This window comes from Rhinoderma darwinii, chromosome 3, assembly GCF_050947455.1.
Source record: "Rhinoderma darwinii isolate aRhiDar2 chromosome 3, aRhiDar2.hap1, whole genome shotgun sequence".
NCBI classification, from domain to species: Eukaryota; Metazoa; Chordata; class Amphibia; order Anura; family Rhinodermatidae; genus Rhinoderma; species Rhinoderma darwinii.
In genome coordinates, this window is record NC_134689.1 from 4,817,031 (window position 1) to 4,837,435 (window position 20,405).

The 20,405-nt window shown below is 37.8% G+C and overlaps 1 protein-coding gene across 1 annotated transcript in view; it reads right to left on the minus strand.

Moving 5' to 3' along the window:
• The window catches only part of B4GALNT3 (beta-1,4-N-acetyl-galactosaminyltransferase 3), a 78,473-nt gene that overhangs the window by 47,568 nt on the left and 10,500 nt on the right, over nt 1–20,405 (minus strand). The window contains exon 2 of the mRNA XM_075859788.1: nt 589–692. Coding sequence (XP_075715903.1) covers nt 589–692 — 104 coding nt within the window. The remainder of the gene's footprint in view (nt 1–588; nt 693–20,405) is intronic.

Below are 20,405 nucleotides of genomic sequence, written 5' to 3' on the forward strand. Positions count from 1 at the left end.
GATGCGGAGAGAATTGACGCCCACGGTATAATCTCGCTTTATGTTCACCCATAATGGCTCAGGGTAATGTACAGGTCACTTGACATACAGAAAAGCTCAGATTTATTAACCTCTTAATGACCACATGCCCTTTTACATCGGGCAGTAATCCTATTTGTCAACTTTGTACGCTGGGCTGTAGGTTGCTCTGGTCTCGTGTGCCAGCTTTTTATGGTTGGGTGGCTTTAATGTGCCCCAGTACTATGTGCCAGCTTTTATAGTCAGGTGCCCCATCCTATTTGCCACCTATGGTGCTTTAGTCTTTTGTGCCAGCTTTTTAAAGTGGGTTGTGAGGTTCTCCAGTCCTATGGGCCACCACTGTATGATGAGGGGTGAAGGACATGCCCATGTTTTACCATGGGCAGTAAGATGCATTAGTCCTATGCGCCAGATTTGTACAATGGATGGTAAGGGGTACTTGTCCTATGTGCAAACTTTTTGATTTGAAGTGGGCACAGGGAGATACTAACTTTGTACAATGGGCATTATATGGGTCTACAAAAACCAAGACAAAAAGTTAGAAATATGCACAGTACAATCCTCTCTCACCAGTTCCTGCTGCCCTTTTGGTGGGTAGAAGTGCAGATTGGGGTCCACAGCCGGGATATTACCGTGTGCCAGCGCTTTGCCCAGTTCCCTCCAGCTGCTGTATCCTGATAAGAAGAGGTTGGGATTAGAGCCGAAACTTTTTATAATTTTGCAATAATTACAGTGAACAGTAAACATCTCTAGACTGCTGGCGTTTTCTTAGATTATGACTTTATCCATATCTGGGAAAGCTGGGTGATGAACAATAGGGCTGAAATGACAGGTATGGTTATCACCCAGATTTCCTAGACTCCAGAATGGTAAATCTTTCTAATGATGTTCTTATACTAGGGAGGGAATATATTGCAATATGACTAGTTACACGTGCTGTTCAGGGGTCTAGGAAAGCTGGGTGACCAACTGTAATTGTTGCTATGTTGATTGCCACCCAGCTTTCCCGGAAGCAGAGGCAATATAAGAAATTGAGCGTTTGCACATTATATTATTTATAAAGATCACAGGTTGCAGGGACGGAGGGGGAGGGTCTGCGAATACTGACAGATGGACCCCCCACAAGTGACGGTGGGTGAGAGCTTTCATCTGTAAAAACAGGATTTATCTTTTCACCCCTGCCCCCTTATGACCTTATCCTGCTGGCACAGTGATTATGGGTTATATAAGAGACGCTATGCCACTGGGTATATTTTATCTTTTGTTTCTTCTGTCCTCTCACATTTCTGGTTCATGAATAAAATTCCAGAACCACAGTAAAGACTGACATATACACGTGAAGAGCAGTGGAAAAGAGGGAGTAGGAAAGGTTTAACTCTACATAACATTAAGGCTTTATAAGCCATTCAGGATCTGTGGAAAGCAGGAAGGCAACCCCCTGTGGGCTCAGCAATGGTGAAGTTGTCATCCAGCATCTGTATCTCATGTAAAAGGATAAAGCTGGGGCTTAAGGTGCCCATACACATGAGATGAATGTCGGCCGATGGGGGGGTCAAGAGGAATATCTGCCGACCAAACAAACATCACACCAATGTGAGGTCTCTGGGCAGAGAAGGATCTCCAGGTCATTTCATTTTTATATATATGTATATATATATATATATATATATATATATATATATATATATACACACACAGAATAATACAGATACTGAGAATTACACCCAGTATACAGGACAGGAGACGTAGTACTGTGCAGTGTCTATATATACAGAATAATACAGATACTGAGAATTACACCCAGTATACATGACAGGAGAAGTGGTACTGTGCAGTGTCCATATATACAGAATAATACAGATACTGAGAATTACACCCAGTATACAGGACAGGAGAAGTGGTACTGTGCAGTGTCCATATATACAGAATAATACAGATACTGAGAATTACACCCAGTATACAGGACAGGAGAAGTGTTACTGTGCAGTGTATATATATACAGAATAATACAGATACTGAGAATTACACCCAGTATACAGGACAGGAGAAGTGGTACTGTGCAGTGTCCATATATACAGAATAATACAGATACTGAGAATTACACCCAGTATACAGGACAGGAGAAGTGTTACTGTGCAGTGTATATATATATATATATATATATACAGAATAATACAGATACTGAGAATTACACCCAGTATACAGGACAGGGGAAGTGGTACTGTGCAGAGTCCATATATACAGAATAATACAGAGACTGAGAATTACACCCAGTATACAGGACAGGAGAAGTGGTACTGTGCAGTGTCCATATATATACAGGATAATACAGATACTGAGAATTACACCCAGTATACAGGACAGGAGAAGTGGTACTGTGCAGTGTCCATATATATACAGAATAATACAGATACTGAGAATTACACCCAGTATACAGGACAGGAGAAGTGGTACTGTGCAGTGTGTATATATACAGAATAATACAGATACTGAGAATTACACCCAGTATACAGGACAGGAGAAGTGGTACTGTGCAGTGTCCATATATATACAGGATAATACAGATACTGAGAATTACACCCAGTATACAGGACAGGAGAAGTGGTACTGTGCAGTGTCCATATATATACAGGATAATACAGATACTGAGAATTACACCCAGTATACAGGACAGGAGAAGTGGTACTGTGCAGTGTGTATATACACAGAATAATACAGATACTGAGAATTACACCCAGTATACAGGACAGGAGAAGTGGTACTGTGCAGTGTCCATATATACAGAATAATACAGAGACTGAGAATTACACCCAGTATACAGGACAGGAGAAGTGGTACTGTGCAGTGTCCATATATACAGAATAATACAGATACTGAGAATTACACCCAGTATACAGGACAGGAGAAGTGGTACTGTGCAGTGTCCATATATATACAGAATAATACAGATACTGAGAATTACACCCAGTATACAGGACAGGAGAAGTGGTACTGTGCAGTGTCCATATATACAGAATAATACAGATACTGAGAATTACACCCAGTATGCAGGACAGGAGAAGTGGTACTGTGCAGTGTCTATATATACAGAATAATACAGATACTGAGAATTACACCCAGTATACAGGACAGGAGAAGTGGTACTGTGCAGTGTATATATATATATATATATACAGAATAATACAGATACTGAGAATTACACCCAGTATACAGGACAGGAGAAGTGGTACTGTGCAGTGTCTATATATACAGAATAATACAGATACTGAGAATTACACCCAGTATACAGGACAGGAGATGTGGTACTGTGCAGTGTATATATATACAGAATAATACAGATACTGAGAATTACACCCAGTATACAGGACAGGAGAAGTGGTACTGTGCAGTGTCTATATACACAGAATATACAGATACTGAGAATTACACCCAGTATACAGGACAGGAGAAGTGGTACTGTGCAGTGTCTATATACACAGAATAATACAGATACTGAGAATTACACCCAGTATACAGGACAGGAGAAGTGGTACTGTGCAGTGTATATATATATACAGAATAATACAGATACTGAGAATTACACCCAGTATACAGGACAGGAGAAGTGGTACTGTGCAGTAAGATAGATGATAGATAGATAGATAGATAGATAGATAGATAGATAGATAGATAGATAGATAGATAGATAGATAGATAGATAGTCTCTTTCTAGATACCTGTATGTCGGATGGATTTTAGGCTTCAGGGAGTTTTCCCCCATTAAGAATTCCTCCTCTCTATAGAGTTTCGGGTCTGGTTACCATGAGACTGAGACCCATTAACGTGTAGTGTAACGGTTACCCCGGATTACGGGGATCGGAGACGCTATCGTGTGACTCGGAACGTTCTAGCGCGTTTGATGTGTAGCAGTTAATAGGTGCGTCTGGTCCTATCTGATGGACAGAATCACACGTGGGTCCCCGGGGTCTTGGAGAGAAGATATACGATGACAATACGGGTTCTGTGTGTAGACAGACGGGCTGTAACGTTAATACTCAACCGATCGGCGAAACGCAGCTAAATAAGTGACTGAGGCCACGAAGGTCAACGCTAAAGATATAGAGACCGAGCCGCCATTAAAGAGCCCATTGTGCACAAAGTATCTATATATATATAAAGCTCATGTCATTAGAAGTTCCCTCCAGGTCTTTTATCTGCTTCTGGGAAAGTTGGGTCACCATGACTTTGGTTCCCATTACCATTTTTATGTCACCCAGCTTTACTAGAGTCCTGAATGGAAAATGTTCTTAATAATACAGTTATTCTAGAGCGATTGATGTTTTACTACATAACTCCACAGATTCGCCATTCAGGAGGATAGGAAAGAGGAGTGACAAACTGTGGGAGTTATCAGGATGACCATATAAGTCACCACCCAGCTTTCCCAGAAACAGATAGCACTAAGATACAGCTGAAGACAAAACTCTTTTTGCATAAATTAGCATAAACTTTGCCCATTATTTGAAGGGCATTTCCATGAGAAACGGGAGTGCTGGTGGGTGAGCGCACTTACATCATGAGGGGCTGATGATGGAGATTCAGCTCCAAAAGTTGTTCTTGCATTTAGACAATCATCAGCAGCACAAATCCCTCTCCTGACATGATAGTTTGTTACAATGTATCAGTGCAGGTAAAATGTATCAGTCTGGAGTCTAGAATGTTCAGTTCACAGAGGATTGTCTAGACTGGGTACAATTGTAACAAACCCTCAGCTGTGGGAAGTATAAGCGTTTTTTAGTCTCTGGATGTCAACAAGAATGTTCCCATTACTTGACAGGAAGCAGAGATTTTGAACCCGGTGAGGAATTGTAAATATGTTATAAAGTTGCAGAATGTTTCATCCTAGTTCACACAAAGTTTTTTGGCGCTGCTTTTGACACGGAAACCACGTCAGAAACCGTGCCAACAAAACGTCCAAAATCGCCACCCATTGATTTCAATGGGAAACGGAGGCGGATTTTTACCGTGAGTGGGAAAAAAACGCTCACGGGGGAAAGAAGTGAGATGCGCCTTCTTCCCGGCTTTACGTCTCTGACCTCCCATTGAAATCAAAGGGAGGCGGAGAAAGCGTTTTTCACAGCATTTTATGCCCGCGGCCGCAAAACACAGCAAAAAACGGTGCGAAGAAAGTGCAGGCAGGTCAAAATCTGCCTGCAAAAAAAACTCTGTGTGAACAGGGCCTAGAGCTTTATTCACATTAGACTGGATGGTCCCGTTATACAGATGACGCAGTTCTGCTTAGACCTGTAGTGCACCAGCATATCCTCCACAGGGGCCACCATACCATATGTCCTCCGAGGGGTCCCACCTTGAATACTAGACCTACTTGCTGTCTTTGAGACTGCAAGAAAGAAATTGCACTCATGATTTTCGCGGCTCCAGCCCGTTTTTTGGGGGCACTTCTGGGTAGCGCGGGGGTGGAGCTTTAGATGTGCCACAATTTTTGCGACCAAATGTTGGGCGTTCTGCCCTTACTCATCAGAGAAAGCGCTGCCTCAGGGAGTGATATAGGAAACCTGTGTATTGCTCCTGCTGAAGCGCCCCCTGCTGGCCACATCCTATAAACGCTCCAACTCCAGTCCTAGAACGTTATTCTGCGGGTGTGGCCAGGGACATTTTTGGGCATTTCAGGGCATTGTGGTGGATCTTGAGCAGCTCCGGTGGCAGTTGATTTGGAATAATGGTAACGCATTCTGTATTCTTTACACAAATAACGTCCTCCATAAAGCGGCAGGTTTTTTGGCATTCGCAGCACTGGGCAGCTGGCAGGCCTGGCGGGAGCCAGGGCCACGTGCTCATGTTATTGTGCCTCCGTCGTTTATATAACAGGCTGGGAGTTTATTTGTCGCCGCTGCGGTCTTTAGTGTCTTTGTATTTGCAGCGTTGGATGGATCGTGTTTTTTCAGGCCAGAGATTACACTCCAATAACGCCAAGTGACTCGCAGCCAAAATAAACACGGAGACGAATAAGTGAGCAAACACTGTTGGGCTCAGTTACACACTGGCACCTTATTACTGGCGAGATGGCGAAGTCACGTCAATGAAGGAGATAATTGATGCGTCCGGGGATACAAGGCTTCTTTGTCGGCTGCTCTCACCATCACACATGATATCTGCTCGCCAAGGACGCCGCTCCGTCCTTCAGGCGGCCGTACCCTTGTCCTTCGGCCAACACCTATTTCCCCTGACCCCCCATATCCATGCACGCTCGGCCGAGTGTCTACGTGCTCTGGATGGGGAGAACAACGGATCCGACATGATGAAATCCAACATCCCCGATCCTTCTTACCCCTGACATTTGCTGTCGGGGGAGAATTGGGACACCCCCATACACATTAAAGGGTCAAGCGGAAATCTGCGGGTTCATCCAATGTTAATCTAAATTGTATGGGCACCTGCAGGGCTGCGAGACACGGTGTCTGCCCATTGTTGAACTGACCCACCAGAGTACCCCCCCCCCCCCCCCATGGGCACAGGCTGTAACACAATAATGGGCTCTAAAAGTCCAGCGGAAGACGATCCCATTTGTAGCGGACTATGGATCCAATCACTTTTCAATGGGTTCTATTTCTAAGACCTCTGGCACACGACCGAGTGCCACGACATTTGACCGATTCAATTTAGTGGGTAAATCGGGCACGTGAAAACGGACCCGACTCTCTGATCGGTCACAGTCATTTGGCTTCTATTAACGTTTTGTGGCTCAACTTATAATTTGTTTATGGAATTGCACTTTAAATTGTCTATTAAAAGGTTAATATCAGAATTGCTCCATTTTATAGCAGGCGGTGTCTGATAATAACCCCACAGGGCGGCAGAAAACGTCATATGTAGGGAGCCCCTCCTGGAGACCGGTGCTGTTTATTGCGGCATGCGTCCTGTTAGTGCGTCGGGCGTACAGTCATAAAATGGCTTGATGGGCGGCATCGAAGCCTCGGGAATGAGAAGCGTCGCTCAGCTACACGGAGGGATTACAATAATGACATTATATGGGGGAGTTCTTCTTTATTCTGCAGTTAAGGAGCGGGGCGTGAGGGCGCTTCTATAGCCCACTGTCCACACCTCGCCCTAACATACGTCAACGCCTCACGCCGAATAACACATAGCAAATATTTAGCTTACACAATATACATAAATATCGGCCGGTCAACGGGCGCCATAAATGAAATATCACAACCCGCCTTAACAAGGGGACAAAGGGCGATCGGCTGTGACTCACCCGCAGGTACGGGCCATCAGGGTGTTGTGGACATTCTTCATCATCATCATCATCGTATGCTTCATCCAGCCCTACTGGATAGGGGACGAGTGGACACCCCTCATACCGGCTATTTCAGACTTTACGGCCTGAAGCGCGTCCACACCGGAGTCCGCGGCTGCTCTTTATCTCCACTGAGGAAGCTGCGTTACTGGGGTAGCCCCAGTGATGAGACTCGCCCTAGGTGCCATGAAGCTGCCGAATAGTGGAAGAGCCTGAAATACCCAGCCTGAGGGGTGTCCATTTAACGGATCCGTCATAAAAAGGGTCACGAGCGTTCTTGACAGATCACTTAAATGGATATTATAGCCTATGAGTGACAGACGCCACTGTTGAACATTCATCGCAGCCTCCGTTTAACGTATACGACAGATCTTCCCGGTGTATACATTAAACGGAGCCCATTAAGGCGAAATTCACACCCACTAAATGACCCCCAAAGTGCCCATCAGAGTCCTGGACACAGTGAGCCCTGACCCCCTAAGTATTTAGAATTCGGACTGATCAACTTTTATCAAGGCGGAGTCTATCCTTCCGGGAGGTATCATGTGATCCTGGTTGGGAGGGACAAGATATTAGGGGGGTTTATGTAGATAAAGCAATCATCATTGTATAATAGAAGGTTTCGATTCATCATTTTCAAGATCTCTGCTTGCTTAAAACAGCAGGGGCTTCTTTAAGGGTGGCTAAAGGCAGTGTATATATATAGAAAACGTTTTATTTCCACCAAACTTTGGAGAACAGAAATAACACTGGCCAGGGGTCAGCGCACAGATGCGGACATGATACATAAACGGATTCCAGCAAGGATTGAGTAATTGCTAGTTAGGCAATTTCCCAATATATAAATAGTAGATACAATGTTGGCGCTGAACTCTAGCCCAGGGCTATATGGCAACTTGCATCTCACAAGTTTTTAAAATTGCTGTGCCTGGAAGAATACATTGTTGCACAGCTCGATGGACTGTGGTTGTCACGGGAAAAAAGTTGTCATGAAGACTCCGCATTATAGCAATAACACCAAAGCTCCCTCAAGATTTCTGCTTTCCTATAAGCCACAGGATGAGATGACGTAGCGACAGGATTGTGACATCTTCCAAATACAAGTGATGGGTGTGTATGACCGTACCCCATGTCTGCAGCTTGTATGGATAGGAGGCTGCGCTGGACTCACTGCTGTCATTTACAAGGGCCGGCTATGATGTCTCCTCCAATTAAAAATATACAAAGCCCAAAGGGATCAATTATAAGGAGCAGCTGGTACATGCAGCATACAGGAAGGGTGTTACGTTATACCTGACAGCTGCCGCCCCCCCTCCCCAGGATCAGGCCGCACACACTGGTAAACATCCATTATAGTGGAACCAGCCGCCAACGCTGCGTGCAGAGAAATGTCAGTAAAGTATGGAAAAGTGAACAAAAAAACACGCACACTCTGGTCTATTTCACACGGCAATATTTTGCATTAGTATTTGGAAGCCAAAACTAGGAGTGGAACCTCTTCCATGGTCTGAAACCCTCCTGGTTTTGGCTTCCAAATACTGACCGAAATATTACTGTGTGAAAGAGGCCTAAATAGTAACTACATCTTCTTATATAGTGATATGGAGCATGCTGGTATAACCTGGGTATCCTCTGTATATAATTATATATGTACAGCTGGTATAAGTTATACATCTTCCTGTATATAGTGATATGGAGAATGATGGTATAACCTGGGTATCTTCTGTATATAATTATATATGTACAGCGGGTATAAGTTATACATCTTCTTGTATATAGTGATATGGACCATGCTGGTATAACCTGGGTATCTTCTGTATATAATTATATATGTACAGCTGGTATAAGTTATACATCTTCCTGTATATAGTGATATGGAGCATGCTGGTATAACCTGGGTATCTTCTGTATATAATTATATATGTACAGCGGGTATAAGTTATACATCTTCTTGTATATAGTGATATGGAGCATGCTGGTATAACCTGGGTATCTTCTGTATATAATTATATATGTACAGCGGGTATAAGTTATACATCTTCTTGTATATAGTGATATGGAGCATGCTGGTATAACCTGGGTATCTCCTGTATATAATTATCTATGTACAGCTGGTATAAGTTATACATCTTCCTGTATATAGTGATATGGAGCATGCTGGTATAACCTGGGTATCTTCTGTATATAATTATATATGTACAGCTAGTATAAGTTATACATCTTCTTGTATATAGTGATATGGAGCATGCTGGTATAACCTGGGTATATTCTGTATATAATTATATATGTACAGCTGGTATAAGTTATACATCTTCTTGTATATAGTGATATGGAGCATGCTGGTATAACCTGGGTATCTTCTGTATATAATTATATATGTACAGCTGGTATAAGTTATACATCTTGTATATAGTGATATGGAGCATGCTGGTATAACCTGGGTATATTCTGTATATAATTATATATGTACAGCTGGTATAAGTTATACATCTTCTTGTATATAGTGATATGGAGCATGCTGGTATAACCTGGGTATCTTCTGTATATAATTATCTATGTACAGCTGGTATAAGTTATATATCTTCTTGTATATAGTGATATGGAGCATGCTGGTATAACCTGGGTATCTTCTGTATATAATTATATATGTACAGCTGGTATAACCCGGGTATCTTCTTGTATATAGTGATATGGAGCATGCTGGTATAACCTGGGTATCTTCTGTATATAATTATATATGTACAGCTGGTATAAGTTATACATCTTCCTGTATATAGTGATATGGAGCATGCTGGTATAACCTGGGTATCTTCTGTATATAATGATATATGTACAGCTGGTATAAGTTATACATCTTCTTGTATATAGTGATATGGAGCATGATGGTATAACCTGGGTATCTTCTGTATATAATTATATATGTACAGCTGGTATAAGTTATACATCTTCTTGTATATAGTGATATGGAGCATGCTGGTATAACCTGGGTATCCTCTGTATATAATTATATATGTACAGCTGGTATAAGTTATACATCTTCTTGTATATAGTGATATGGAGCATGCTGGTATAACCTGGGTATCCTCTGTATATAATTATATATGTACAGCTGGTATAAGTTATACATCTTCCTGTATATAGTGATATGGAGCATGCTGGTATAACCTGGGTATCTTCTGTATATAATTATATATGTACAGCTGGTATAAGTTATACATCTTCTTGTATATAGTGATATGGAGCATGCTGGTATAACCTGGGTATCTCCTGTATATAATTATATATGTACAGCTGGTATAAGTTATACATCTCCTTGTATATAGTGATATGGAGCATGCTGGTATAACCTGGGTATCTTCTGTATATAATTATATATGTACAGCTGGTATAAGTTATACATCTTCCTGTATATAGTGATATGGAGCATGCTGGTATAACCTGGGTATCTTCTGTATATAATTATATATGTACAGCTGGTATAACCCGGGTATCTTCTTGTATATAGTGATATGGAGCATGCTGGTATAACCTGGGTATCTTCTGTATATAATTATATATGTACAGCTGGTATAAGTTATACATCTTCCTGTATATAGTGATATGGAGCATGCTGGTATAACCTGGGTATCTTCTGTATATAATTATATATGTACAGCGGGTATAAGTTATACATCTTCTTGTATATAGTGATATGGAGCATGCTGGTATAACCTGGGCATCTTCTGTATATAATTATCTATGTACAGCTGGTATAAGTTATACATCTTCCTGTATATAGTGATATGGAGCATGCTGGTATAACCTGGGTATCTTCTGTATATAATTATATATGTACAGCTGGTATAAGTTATACATCTTGTATATAGTGATATGGAGCATGCTGGTATAACCTGGGTATCTTCTGTATATAATTATCTATGTACAGCTGGTATAAGTTATACATCTTCTTGTATATAGTGATATGGAGCATGCTGGTATAACCTGGGTATATTCTGTATATAATTATATATGTACAGCTGGTATACGTTATACATCTTCCTGTATATAGTGATATGGAGCATGCTGGTATAACCTGGGTATCTTCTGTGTATAATAATATATGTACAGCTGGTATAAGTTATACATCTTGTATATAGTGATATGGAGCATGCTGGTATAACCTGGGTATCTTCTGTATATAATTATATATGTACAGCTGGTATAAGTTATACATCTTGTATATAGTGATATGGAGCATGCTGGTATAACCTGGGCATCTTCTGTATATAATTATATATGTATAGCTGGTATAAGTTATACATCTTGTATATAGTTATATGGAGCATGCTGGTATAACCTGGGTATCTTCTGTATATAATTATATATGTACAGCTGGTATAAGTTATACATCTTGTATATAGTGATATGGAGCATGCTGGTATAACCTGGGTATCTTCTGTATATAATTATATATGTACAGCTGGTATAAGTTATACATCTTCTTGTATATAGTGATATGGAGCACGCTGGTATAACCTGGGTATCTCCTGTATATAATTATATATGTACAGCTGGTATAAGTTATACATCTTCTTGTATATAGTGATATGGAGCATGCTGGTATAACCTGGGTATCTTCTGTATATAATTATATATGTACAGCTGGTATAAGTTATACATCTTCCTGTATATAGTGATATGGAGCATGCTGGTATAACCTGGGTATCTTCTGTATATAATTATATATGTACAGCTGGTATAAGTTATACATCTTCTTGTATATAGTGATATGGAGCATGCTGGTATAACCTGGGTATCTTCTGTATATAATTATATATGTACAGCTGGTATAACCCGGGTATCTTCTTGTATATAGTGATATGGAGCATGCTGGTATAACCTGGGTATCTTCTGTATATAATTATATATGTACAGCTGGTATAAGTTATACATCTTCCTGCATATAGTGATATGGAGCATGCTGGTATAACCTGGGTATCTTCTGTATATAATTATATATGTACAGTTGGTATAAGTTATACATCTTCCTGCATATAGTGATATGGAGCATGCTGGTATAACCTGGGTATCTTCTGTATATAATTATATATGTACAGCTGGTATAACCCGGGTATCTTCTTGTATATAGTGATATGGAGCATGCTGGTATAACCTGGGTATCTTCTGTATATAATTATATATGTACAGCTGGTATAAGTTATACATCTTCCTGCATATAGTGATATGGAGCATGCTGGTATAACCTGGGTATCTTCTGTATATAATTATATATGTACAGCTGGTATAAGTTATACATCTTCCTGCATATAGTGATATGGAGCATGCTGGTATAACCTGGGTATCTTCTGTATATAATTATATATGTACAGCTGGTATAAGTTATACATCTTCCTGCATATAGTGATATGGAGCATGCTGGTATAACCTGGGTATCTTCTGTATATAATTATATATGTACAGCTGGTATAAGTTATACATCTTCTTGTATATAGTGATATGGAGCATGCTGGTATAACCTGGGTATCTTCTGTATATAATTATATATGTACAGCTGGTATAAGTTATACATCTTCTTGTATATAGTGATATGGAGCATGCTGGTATAACCTGGGTATCTTCTGTATATAATTATATATGTACAGCTGGTATGTTATACATCTTCTTGTATATAGTGATATGGAGCATGCTGGTATAACCTGGGTATCTCCTGTATATAATTATATATGTACAGCTGGTATAAGTTATACATCTTCTTGTATATAGTGATATTGAGCATGCTGGTATAACCTGGGTATCTTCTGTATATAATTATATATGTACAGCTGGTATAAGTTATATATCTTCTTGTATATAGTGATATGGGGCATGCTGGTATAACCTGGGTATCTTCTGTATATAATTATATATGTACAGCTGGTATAAGTTATACATCTTCTTGTATATAGTGATATGGAGCATGCTGGTATAACCTGGGTATATCCTGTATATAATTATATATGTACAGCTGGTATAAGTTATACATCTTCTTGTATATAGTGATATGGAGCATGCTGGTATAACCTGGGTATCTTCTGTATATAATTATATATGTACAGCTGGTATAAGTTATACATCTTCCTGTATATAGTGATATGGAGCATGCTGGTATAACCTGGGTATCTTCTGTATATAATTATATATGTACAGCTGGTATAAGTTATACATCTTCTTGTATATAGTGATATGGAGCATGCTGGTATAACCTGGGTATCTTCTATATATAATTATATATGTACAGCTGGTATAAGTTATACATCTTCTTGTATATAGTGATATGGAGCATGCTGGTATAACCTGGGTATCCTCTGTATATAATTATATATGTACAGCTGGTATAAGTTATACATCTTCCTGTATATAGTGATATGGAGCATGCTGGTATAACCTGGGTATCATCTGTGTATAATTATATATGTACAGCTGGTATAAGTTATACATCTTCTTGTATATAGTGATATGGAGCATGCTGGTATAACCTGGGTATCTCCTGTATATAATTATATATGTACAGCTGGTATAAGTTATACATCTTCTTGTATATAGTGATATGGAGCATGCTGGTATAACCTGGGTATCTTCTGTATATAATTATATATGTACAGCTGGTATAAGTTATACATCTTCTTGTATATAGTGATATGGAGCATGCTGGTATAACCTGGGTATCTTCTGTATATAATTATATATGTACAGCTGGTATAAGTTATATATCTTCTTGTATATAGTGATATGGAGCATGCTGGTATAACCTGGGTATCTTCTGTATATAATTATATATGTACAGCTGGTATAAGTTATATATCTTCTTGTATATAGTGATATGGAGCATGCTGGTATAACCTGGGTATCTTCTGTATATAATTATATATGTACAGCTGGTATAAGTTATATATCTTCTTGTATATAGTGATATGGAGCATGCTGGTATAACCTGGGTATCTTCTGTATATAATTATATATGTACAGCTGGTATAAGTTATATATTTTCTTGTATATAGTGATATGGAGCATGCTGGTATAACCTGGGTATCTCCTGTATATAATTATATATGTACAGCTGGTATAAGTTATACGTCTTCTTGTATATTGTGATATGGAGCATGCTGGTATAACCTGGGTATCTCCTGTATATAATTATATATGTACAGCTGATATAAGTTATATATCTTCTTGTATATAGTGATATGGAGCATGCTGGTATAACCTGGGTATCTTCTGTATATAATTATATATGTACAGCTGGTATAACCCGGGTATCTTCTTGTATATAGTGATATGGAGCATGCTGGTATAACCTGGGTATCTTCTGTATATAATTATATATGTACAGCTGGTATAAGTTATACATCTTCCTGTATATAGTGATATGGAGCATGCTGGTATAACCTGGGTATCTTCTGTATATAATGATATATGTACAGCTGGTATAAGTTATACATCTTCTTGTATATAGTGATATGGAGCATGATGGTATAACCTGGGTATCTTCTGTATATAATTATATATGTACAGCTGGTATAAGTTATACATCTTCTTGTATATAGTGATATGGAGCATGCTGGTATAACCTGGGTATCCTCTGTATATAATTATATATGTACAGCTGGTATAAGTTATACATCTTCTTGTATATAGTGATATGGAGCATGCTGGTATAACCTGGGTATCCTCTGTATATAATTATATATGTACAGCTGGTATAAGTTATACATCTTCCTGTATATAGTGATATGGAGCATGCTGGTATAACCTGGGTATCTTCTGTATATAATTATATATGTACAGCTGGTATAAGTTATACATCTTCTTGTATATAGTGATATGGAGCATGCTGGTATAACCTGGGTATCTCCTGTATATAATTATATATGTACAGCTGGTATAAGTTATACATCTCCTTGTATATAGTGATATGGAGCATGCTGGTATAACCTGGGTATCTTCTGTATATAATTATATATGTACAGCTGGTATAAGTTATACATCTTCCTGTATATAGTGATATGGAGCATGCTGGTATAACCTGGGTATCTTCTGTATATAATTATATATGTACAGCTGGTATAACCCGGGTATCTTCTTGTATATAGTGATATGGAGCATGCTGGTATAACCTGGGTATCTTCTGTATATAATTATATATGTACAGCTGGTATAAGTTATACATCTTCCTGTATATAGTGATATGGAGCATGCTGGTATAACCTGGGTATCTTCTGTATATAATTATATATGTACAGCGGGTATAAGTTATACATCTTCTTGTATATAGTGATATGGAGCATGCTGGTATAACCTGGGCATCTTCTGTATATAATTATCTATGTACAGCTGGTATAAGTTATACATCTTCCTGTATATAGTGATATGGAGCATGCTGGTATAACCTGGGTATCTTCTGTATATAATTATATATGTACAGCTGGTATAAGTTATACATCTTGTATATAGTGATATGGAGCATGCTGGTATAACCTGGGTATCTTCTGTATATAATTATCTATGTACAGCTGGTATAAGTTATACATCTTCTTGTATATAGTGATATGGAGCATGCTGGTATAACCTGGGTATATTCTGTATATAATTATATATGTACAGCTGGTATACGTTATACATCTTCCTGTATATAGTGATATGGAGCATGCTGGTATAACCTGGGTATCTTCTGTGTATAATAATATATGTACAGCTGGTATAAGTTATACATCTTGTATATAGTGATATGGAGCATGCTGGTATAACCTGGGTATCTTCTGTATATAATTATATATGTACAGCTGGTATAAGTTATACATCTTGTATATAGTGATATGGAGCATGCTGGTATAACCTGGGCATCTTCTGTATATAATTATATATGTATAGCTGGTATAAGTTATACATCTTGTATATAGTTATATGGAGCATGCTGGTATAACCTGGGTATCTTCTGTATATAATTATATATGTACAGCTGGTATAAGTTATACATCTTGTATATAGTGATATGGAGCATGCTGGTATAACCTGGGTATCTTCTGTATATAATTATATATGTACAGCTGGTATAAGTTATACATCTTCTTGTATATAGTGATATGGAGCACGCTGGTATAACCTGGGTATCTCCTGTATATAATTATATATGTACAGCTGGTATAAGTTATACATCTTCTTGTATATAGTGATATGGAGCATGCTGGTATAACCTGGGTATCTTCTGTATATAATTATATATGTACAGCTGGTATAAGTTATACATCTTCCTGTATATAGTGATATGGAGCATGCTGGTATAACCTGGGTATCTTCTGTATATAATTATATATGTACAGCTGGTATAAGTTATACATCTTCTTGTATATAGTGATATGGAGCATGCTGGTATAACCTGGGTATCTTCTGTATATAATTATATATGTACAGCTGGTATAACCCGGGTATCTTCTTGTATATAGTGATATGGAGCATGCTGGTATAACCTGGGTATCTTCTGTATATAATTATATATGTACAGCTGGTATAAGTTATACATCTTCCTGCATATAGTGATATGGAGCATGCTGGTATAACCTGGGTATCTTCTGTATATAATTATATATGTACAGTTGGTATAAGTTATACATCTTCCTGCATATAGTGATATGGAGCATGCTGGTATAACCTGGGTATCTTCTGTATATAATTATATATGTACAGCTGGTATAACCCGGGTATCTTCTTGTATATAGTGATATGGAGCATGCTGGTATAACCTGGGTATCTTCTGTATATAATTATATATGTACAGCTGGTATAAGTTATACATCTTCCTGCATATAGTGATATGGAGCATGCTGGTATAACCTGGGTATCTTCTGTATATAATTATATATGTACAGCTGGTATAAGTTATACATCTTCCTGCATATAGTGATATGGAGCATGCTGGTATAACCTGGGTATCTTCTGTATATAATTATATATGTACAGCTGGTATAAGTTATACATCTTCCTGCATATAGTGATATGGAGCATGCTGGTATAACCTGGGTATCTTCTGTATATAATTATATATGTACAGCTGGTATAAGTTATACATCTTCTTGTATATAGTGATATGGAGCATGCTGGTATAACCTGGGTATCTTCTGTATATAATTATATATGTACAGCTGGTATAAGTTATACATCTTCTTGTATATAGTGATATGGAGCATGCTGGTATAACCTGGGTATCTTCTGTATATAATTATATATGTACAGCTGGTATGTTATACATCTTCTTGTATATAGTGATATGGAGCATGCTGGTATAACCTGGGTATCTCCTGTATATAATTATATATGTACAGCTGGTATAAGTTATACATCTTCTTGTATATAGTGATATTGAGCATGCTGGTATAACCTGGGTATCTTCTGTATATAATTATATATGTACAGCTGGTATAAGTTATATATCTTCTTGTATATAGTGATATGGGGCATGCTGGTATAACCTGGGTATCTTCTGTATATAATTATATATGTACAGCTGGTATAAGTTATACATCTTCTTGTATATAGTGATATGGAGCATGCTGGTATAACCTGGGTATATCCTGTATATAATTATATATGTACAGCTGGTATAAGTTATACATCTTCTTGTATATAGTGATATGGAGCATGCTGGTATAACCTGGGTATCTTCTGTATATAATTATATATGTACAGCTGGTATAAGTTATACATCTTCCTGTATATAGTGATATGGAGCATGCTGGTATAACCTGGGTATCTTCTGTATATAATTATATATGTACAGCTGGTATAAGTTATACATCTTCTTGTATATAGTGATATGGAGCATGCTGGTATAACCTGGGTATCTTCTATATATAATTATATATGTACAGCTGGTATAAGTTATACATCTTCTTGTATATAGTGATATGGAGCATGCTGGTATAACCTGGGTATCCTCTGTATATAATTATATATGTACAGCTGGTATAAGTTATACATCTTCCTGTATATAGTGATATGGAGCATGCTGGTATAACCTGGGTATCATCTGTGTATAATTATATATGTACAGCTGGTATAAGTTATACATCTTCTTGTATATAGTGATATGGAGCATGCTGGTATAACCTGGGTATCTCCTGTATATAATTATATATGTACAGCTGGTATAAGTTATACATCTTCTTGTATATAGTGATATGGAGCATGCTGGTATAACCTGGGTATCTTCTGTATATAATTATATATGTACAGCTGGTATAAGTTATACATCTTCTTGTATATAGTGATATGGAGCATGCTGGTATAACCTGGGTATCTTCTGTATATAATTATATATGTACAGCTGGTATAAGTTATATATCTTCTTGTATATAGTGATATGGAGCATGCTGGTATAACCTGGGTATCTTCTGTATATAATTATATATGTACAGCTGGTATAAGTTATATATCTTCTTGTATATAGTGATATGGAGCATGCTGGTATAACCTGGGTATCTTCTGTATATAATTATATATGTACAGCTGGTATAAGTTATATATCTTCTTGTATATAGTGATATGGAGCATGCTGGTATAACCTGGGTATCTTCTGTATATAATTATATATGTACAGCTGGTATAAGTTATATATTTTCTTGTATATAGTGATATGGAGCATGCTGGTATAACCTGGGTATCTCCTGTATATAATTATATATGTACAGCTGGTATAAGTTATACGTCTTCTTGTATATTGTGATATGGAGCATGCTGGTATAACCTGGGTATCTCCTGTATATAATTATATATGTACAGCTGATATAAGTTATACATCTTCTTGTATATAGTGATATGGAGCACGCTGGTATAACCTGGGTATCTCCTGTATATAATTATATATGTACAGCTGGTATAAGTTATACATCTTCTTGTATATAGTGATATGGAGCATGCTGGTGTAACCTGGGTATCTCCTGTATATAATTATATATGTACAGCTGGTATAAGTTATACATCTTCTTGTATATTGTGATATGGAGCATGCTGGTATAACCTGGGTATCTTCTGTATATAATTATATATGTACAGCTGGTATAAGTTACACATCTTCTTGTATATAGTGATATGGAGCATGCTGGTATAACCTGGGTATCTTCTGTATATAATTATATATGTACAGCTGGTATGTTATACATCTTCTTGTATATAGTGATATGGAGCATGCTGGTATAACCTGGGTATCTCCTGTATATAATTATATATGTACAGCTGGTATAAGTTATACATCTTCTTGTATATAGTGATATTGAGCATGCTGGTATAACCTGGGTATCTTCTGTATATAATTATATATGTACAGCTGGTATAAGTTATATATCTTCTTGTATATAGTGATATGGGGCATGCTGGTATAACCTGGGTATCTTCTGTATATAATTATATATGTACAGCTGGTATAAGTTATACATCTTCTTGTATATAGTGATATGGAGCATGCTGGTATAACCTGGGTATATCCTGTATATAATTATATATGTACAGCTGGTATAAGTTATACATCTTCTTGTATATAGTGATATGGAGCATGCTGGTATAACCTGGGTATCTTCTGTATATAATTATATATGTACAGCTGGTATAAGTTATACATCTTCCTGTATATAGTGATATGGAGCATGCTGGTATAACCTGGGTATCTTCTGTATATAATTATATATGTACAGCTGGTATAAGTTATACATCTTCTTGTATATAGTGATATGGAGCATGCTGGTATAACCTGGGTATCTTCTATATATAATTATATATGTACAGCTGGTATAAGTTATACATCTTCTTGTATATAGTGATATGGAGCATGCTGGTATAACCTGGGTATCCTCTGTATATAATTATATATGTACAGCTGGTATAAGTTATACATCTTCCTGTATATAGTGATATGGAGCATGCTGGTATAACCTGGGTATCATCTGTGTATAATTATATATGTACAGCTGGTATAAGTTATACATCTTCTTGTATATAGTGATATGGAGCATGCTGGTATAACCTGGGTATCTCCTGTATATAATTATATATGTACAGCTGG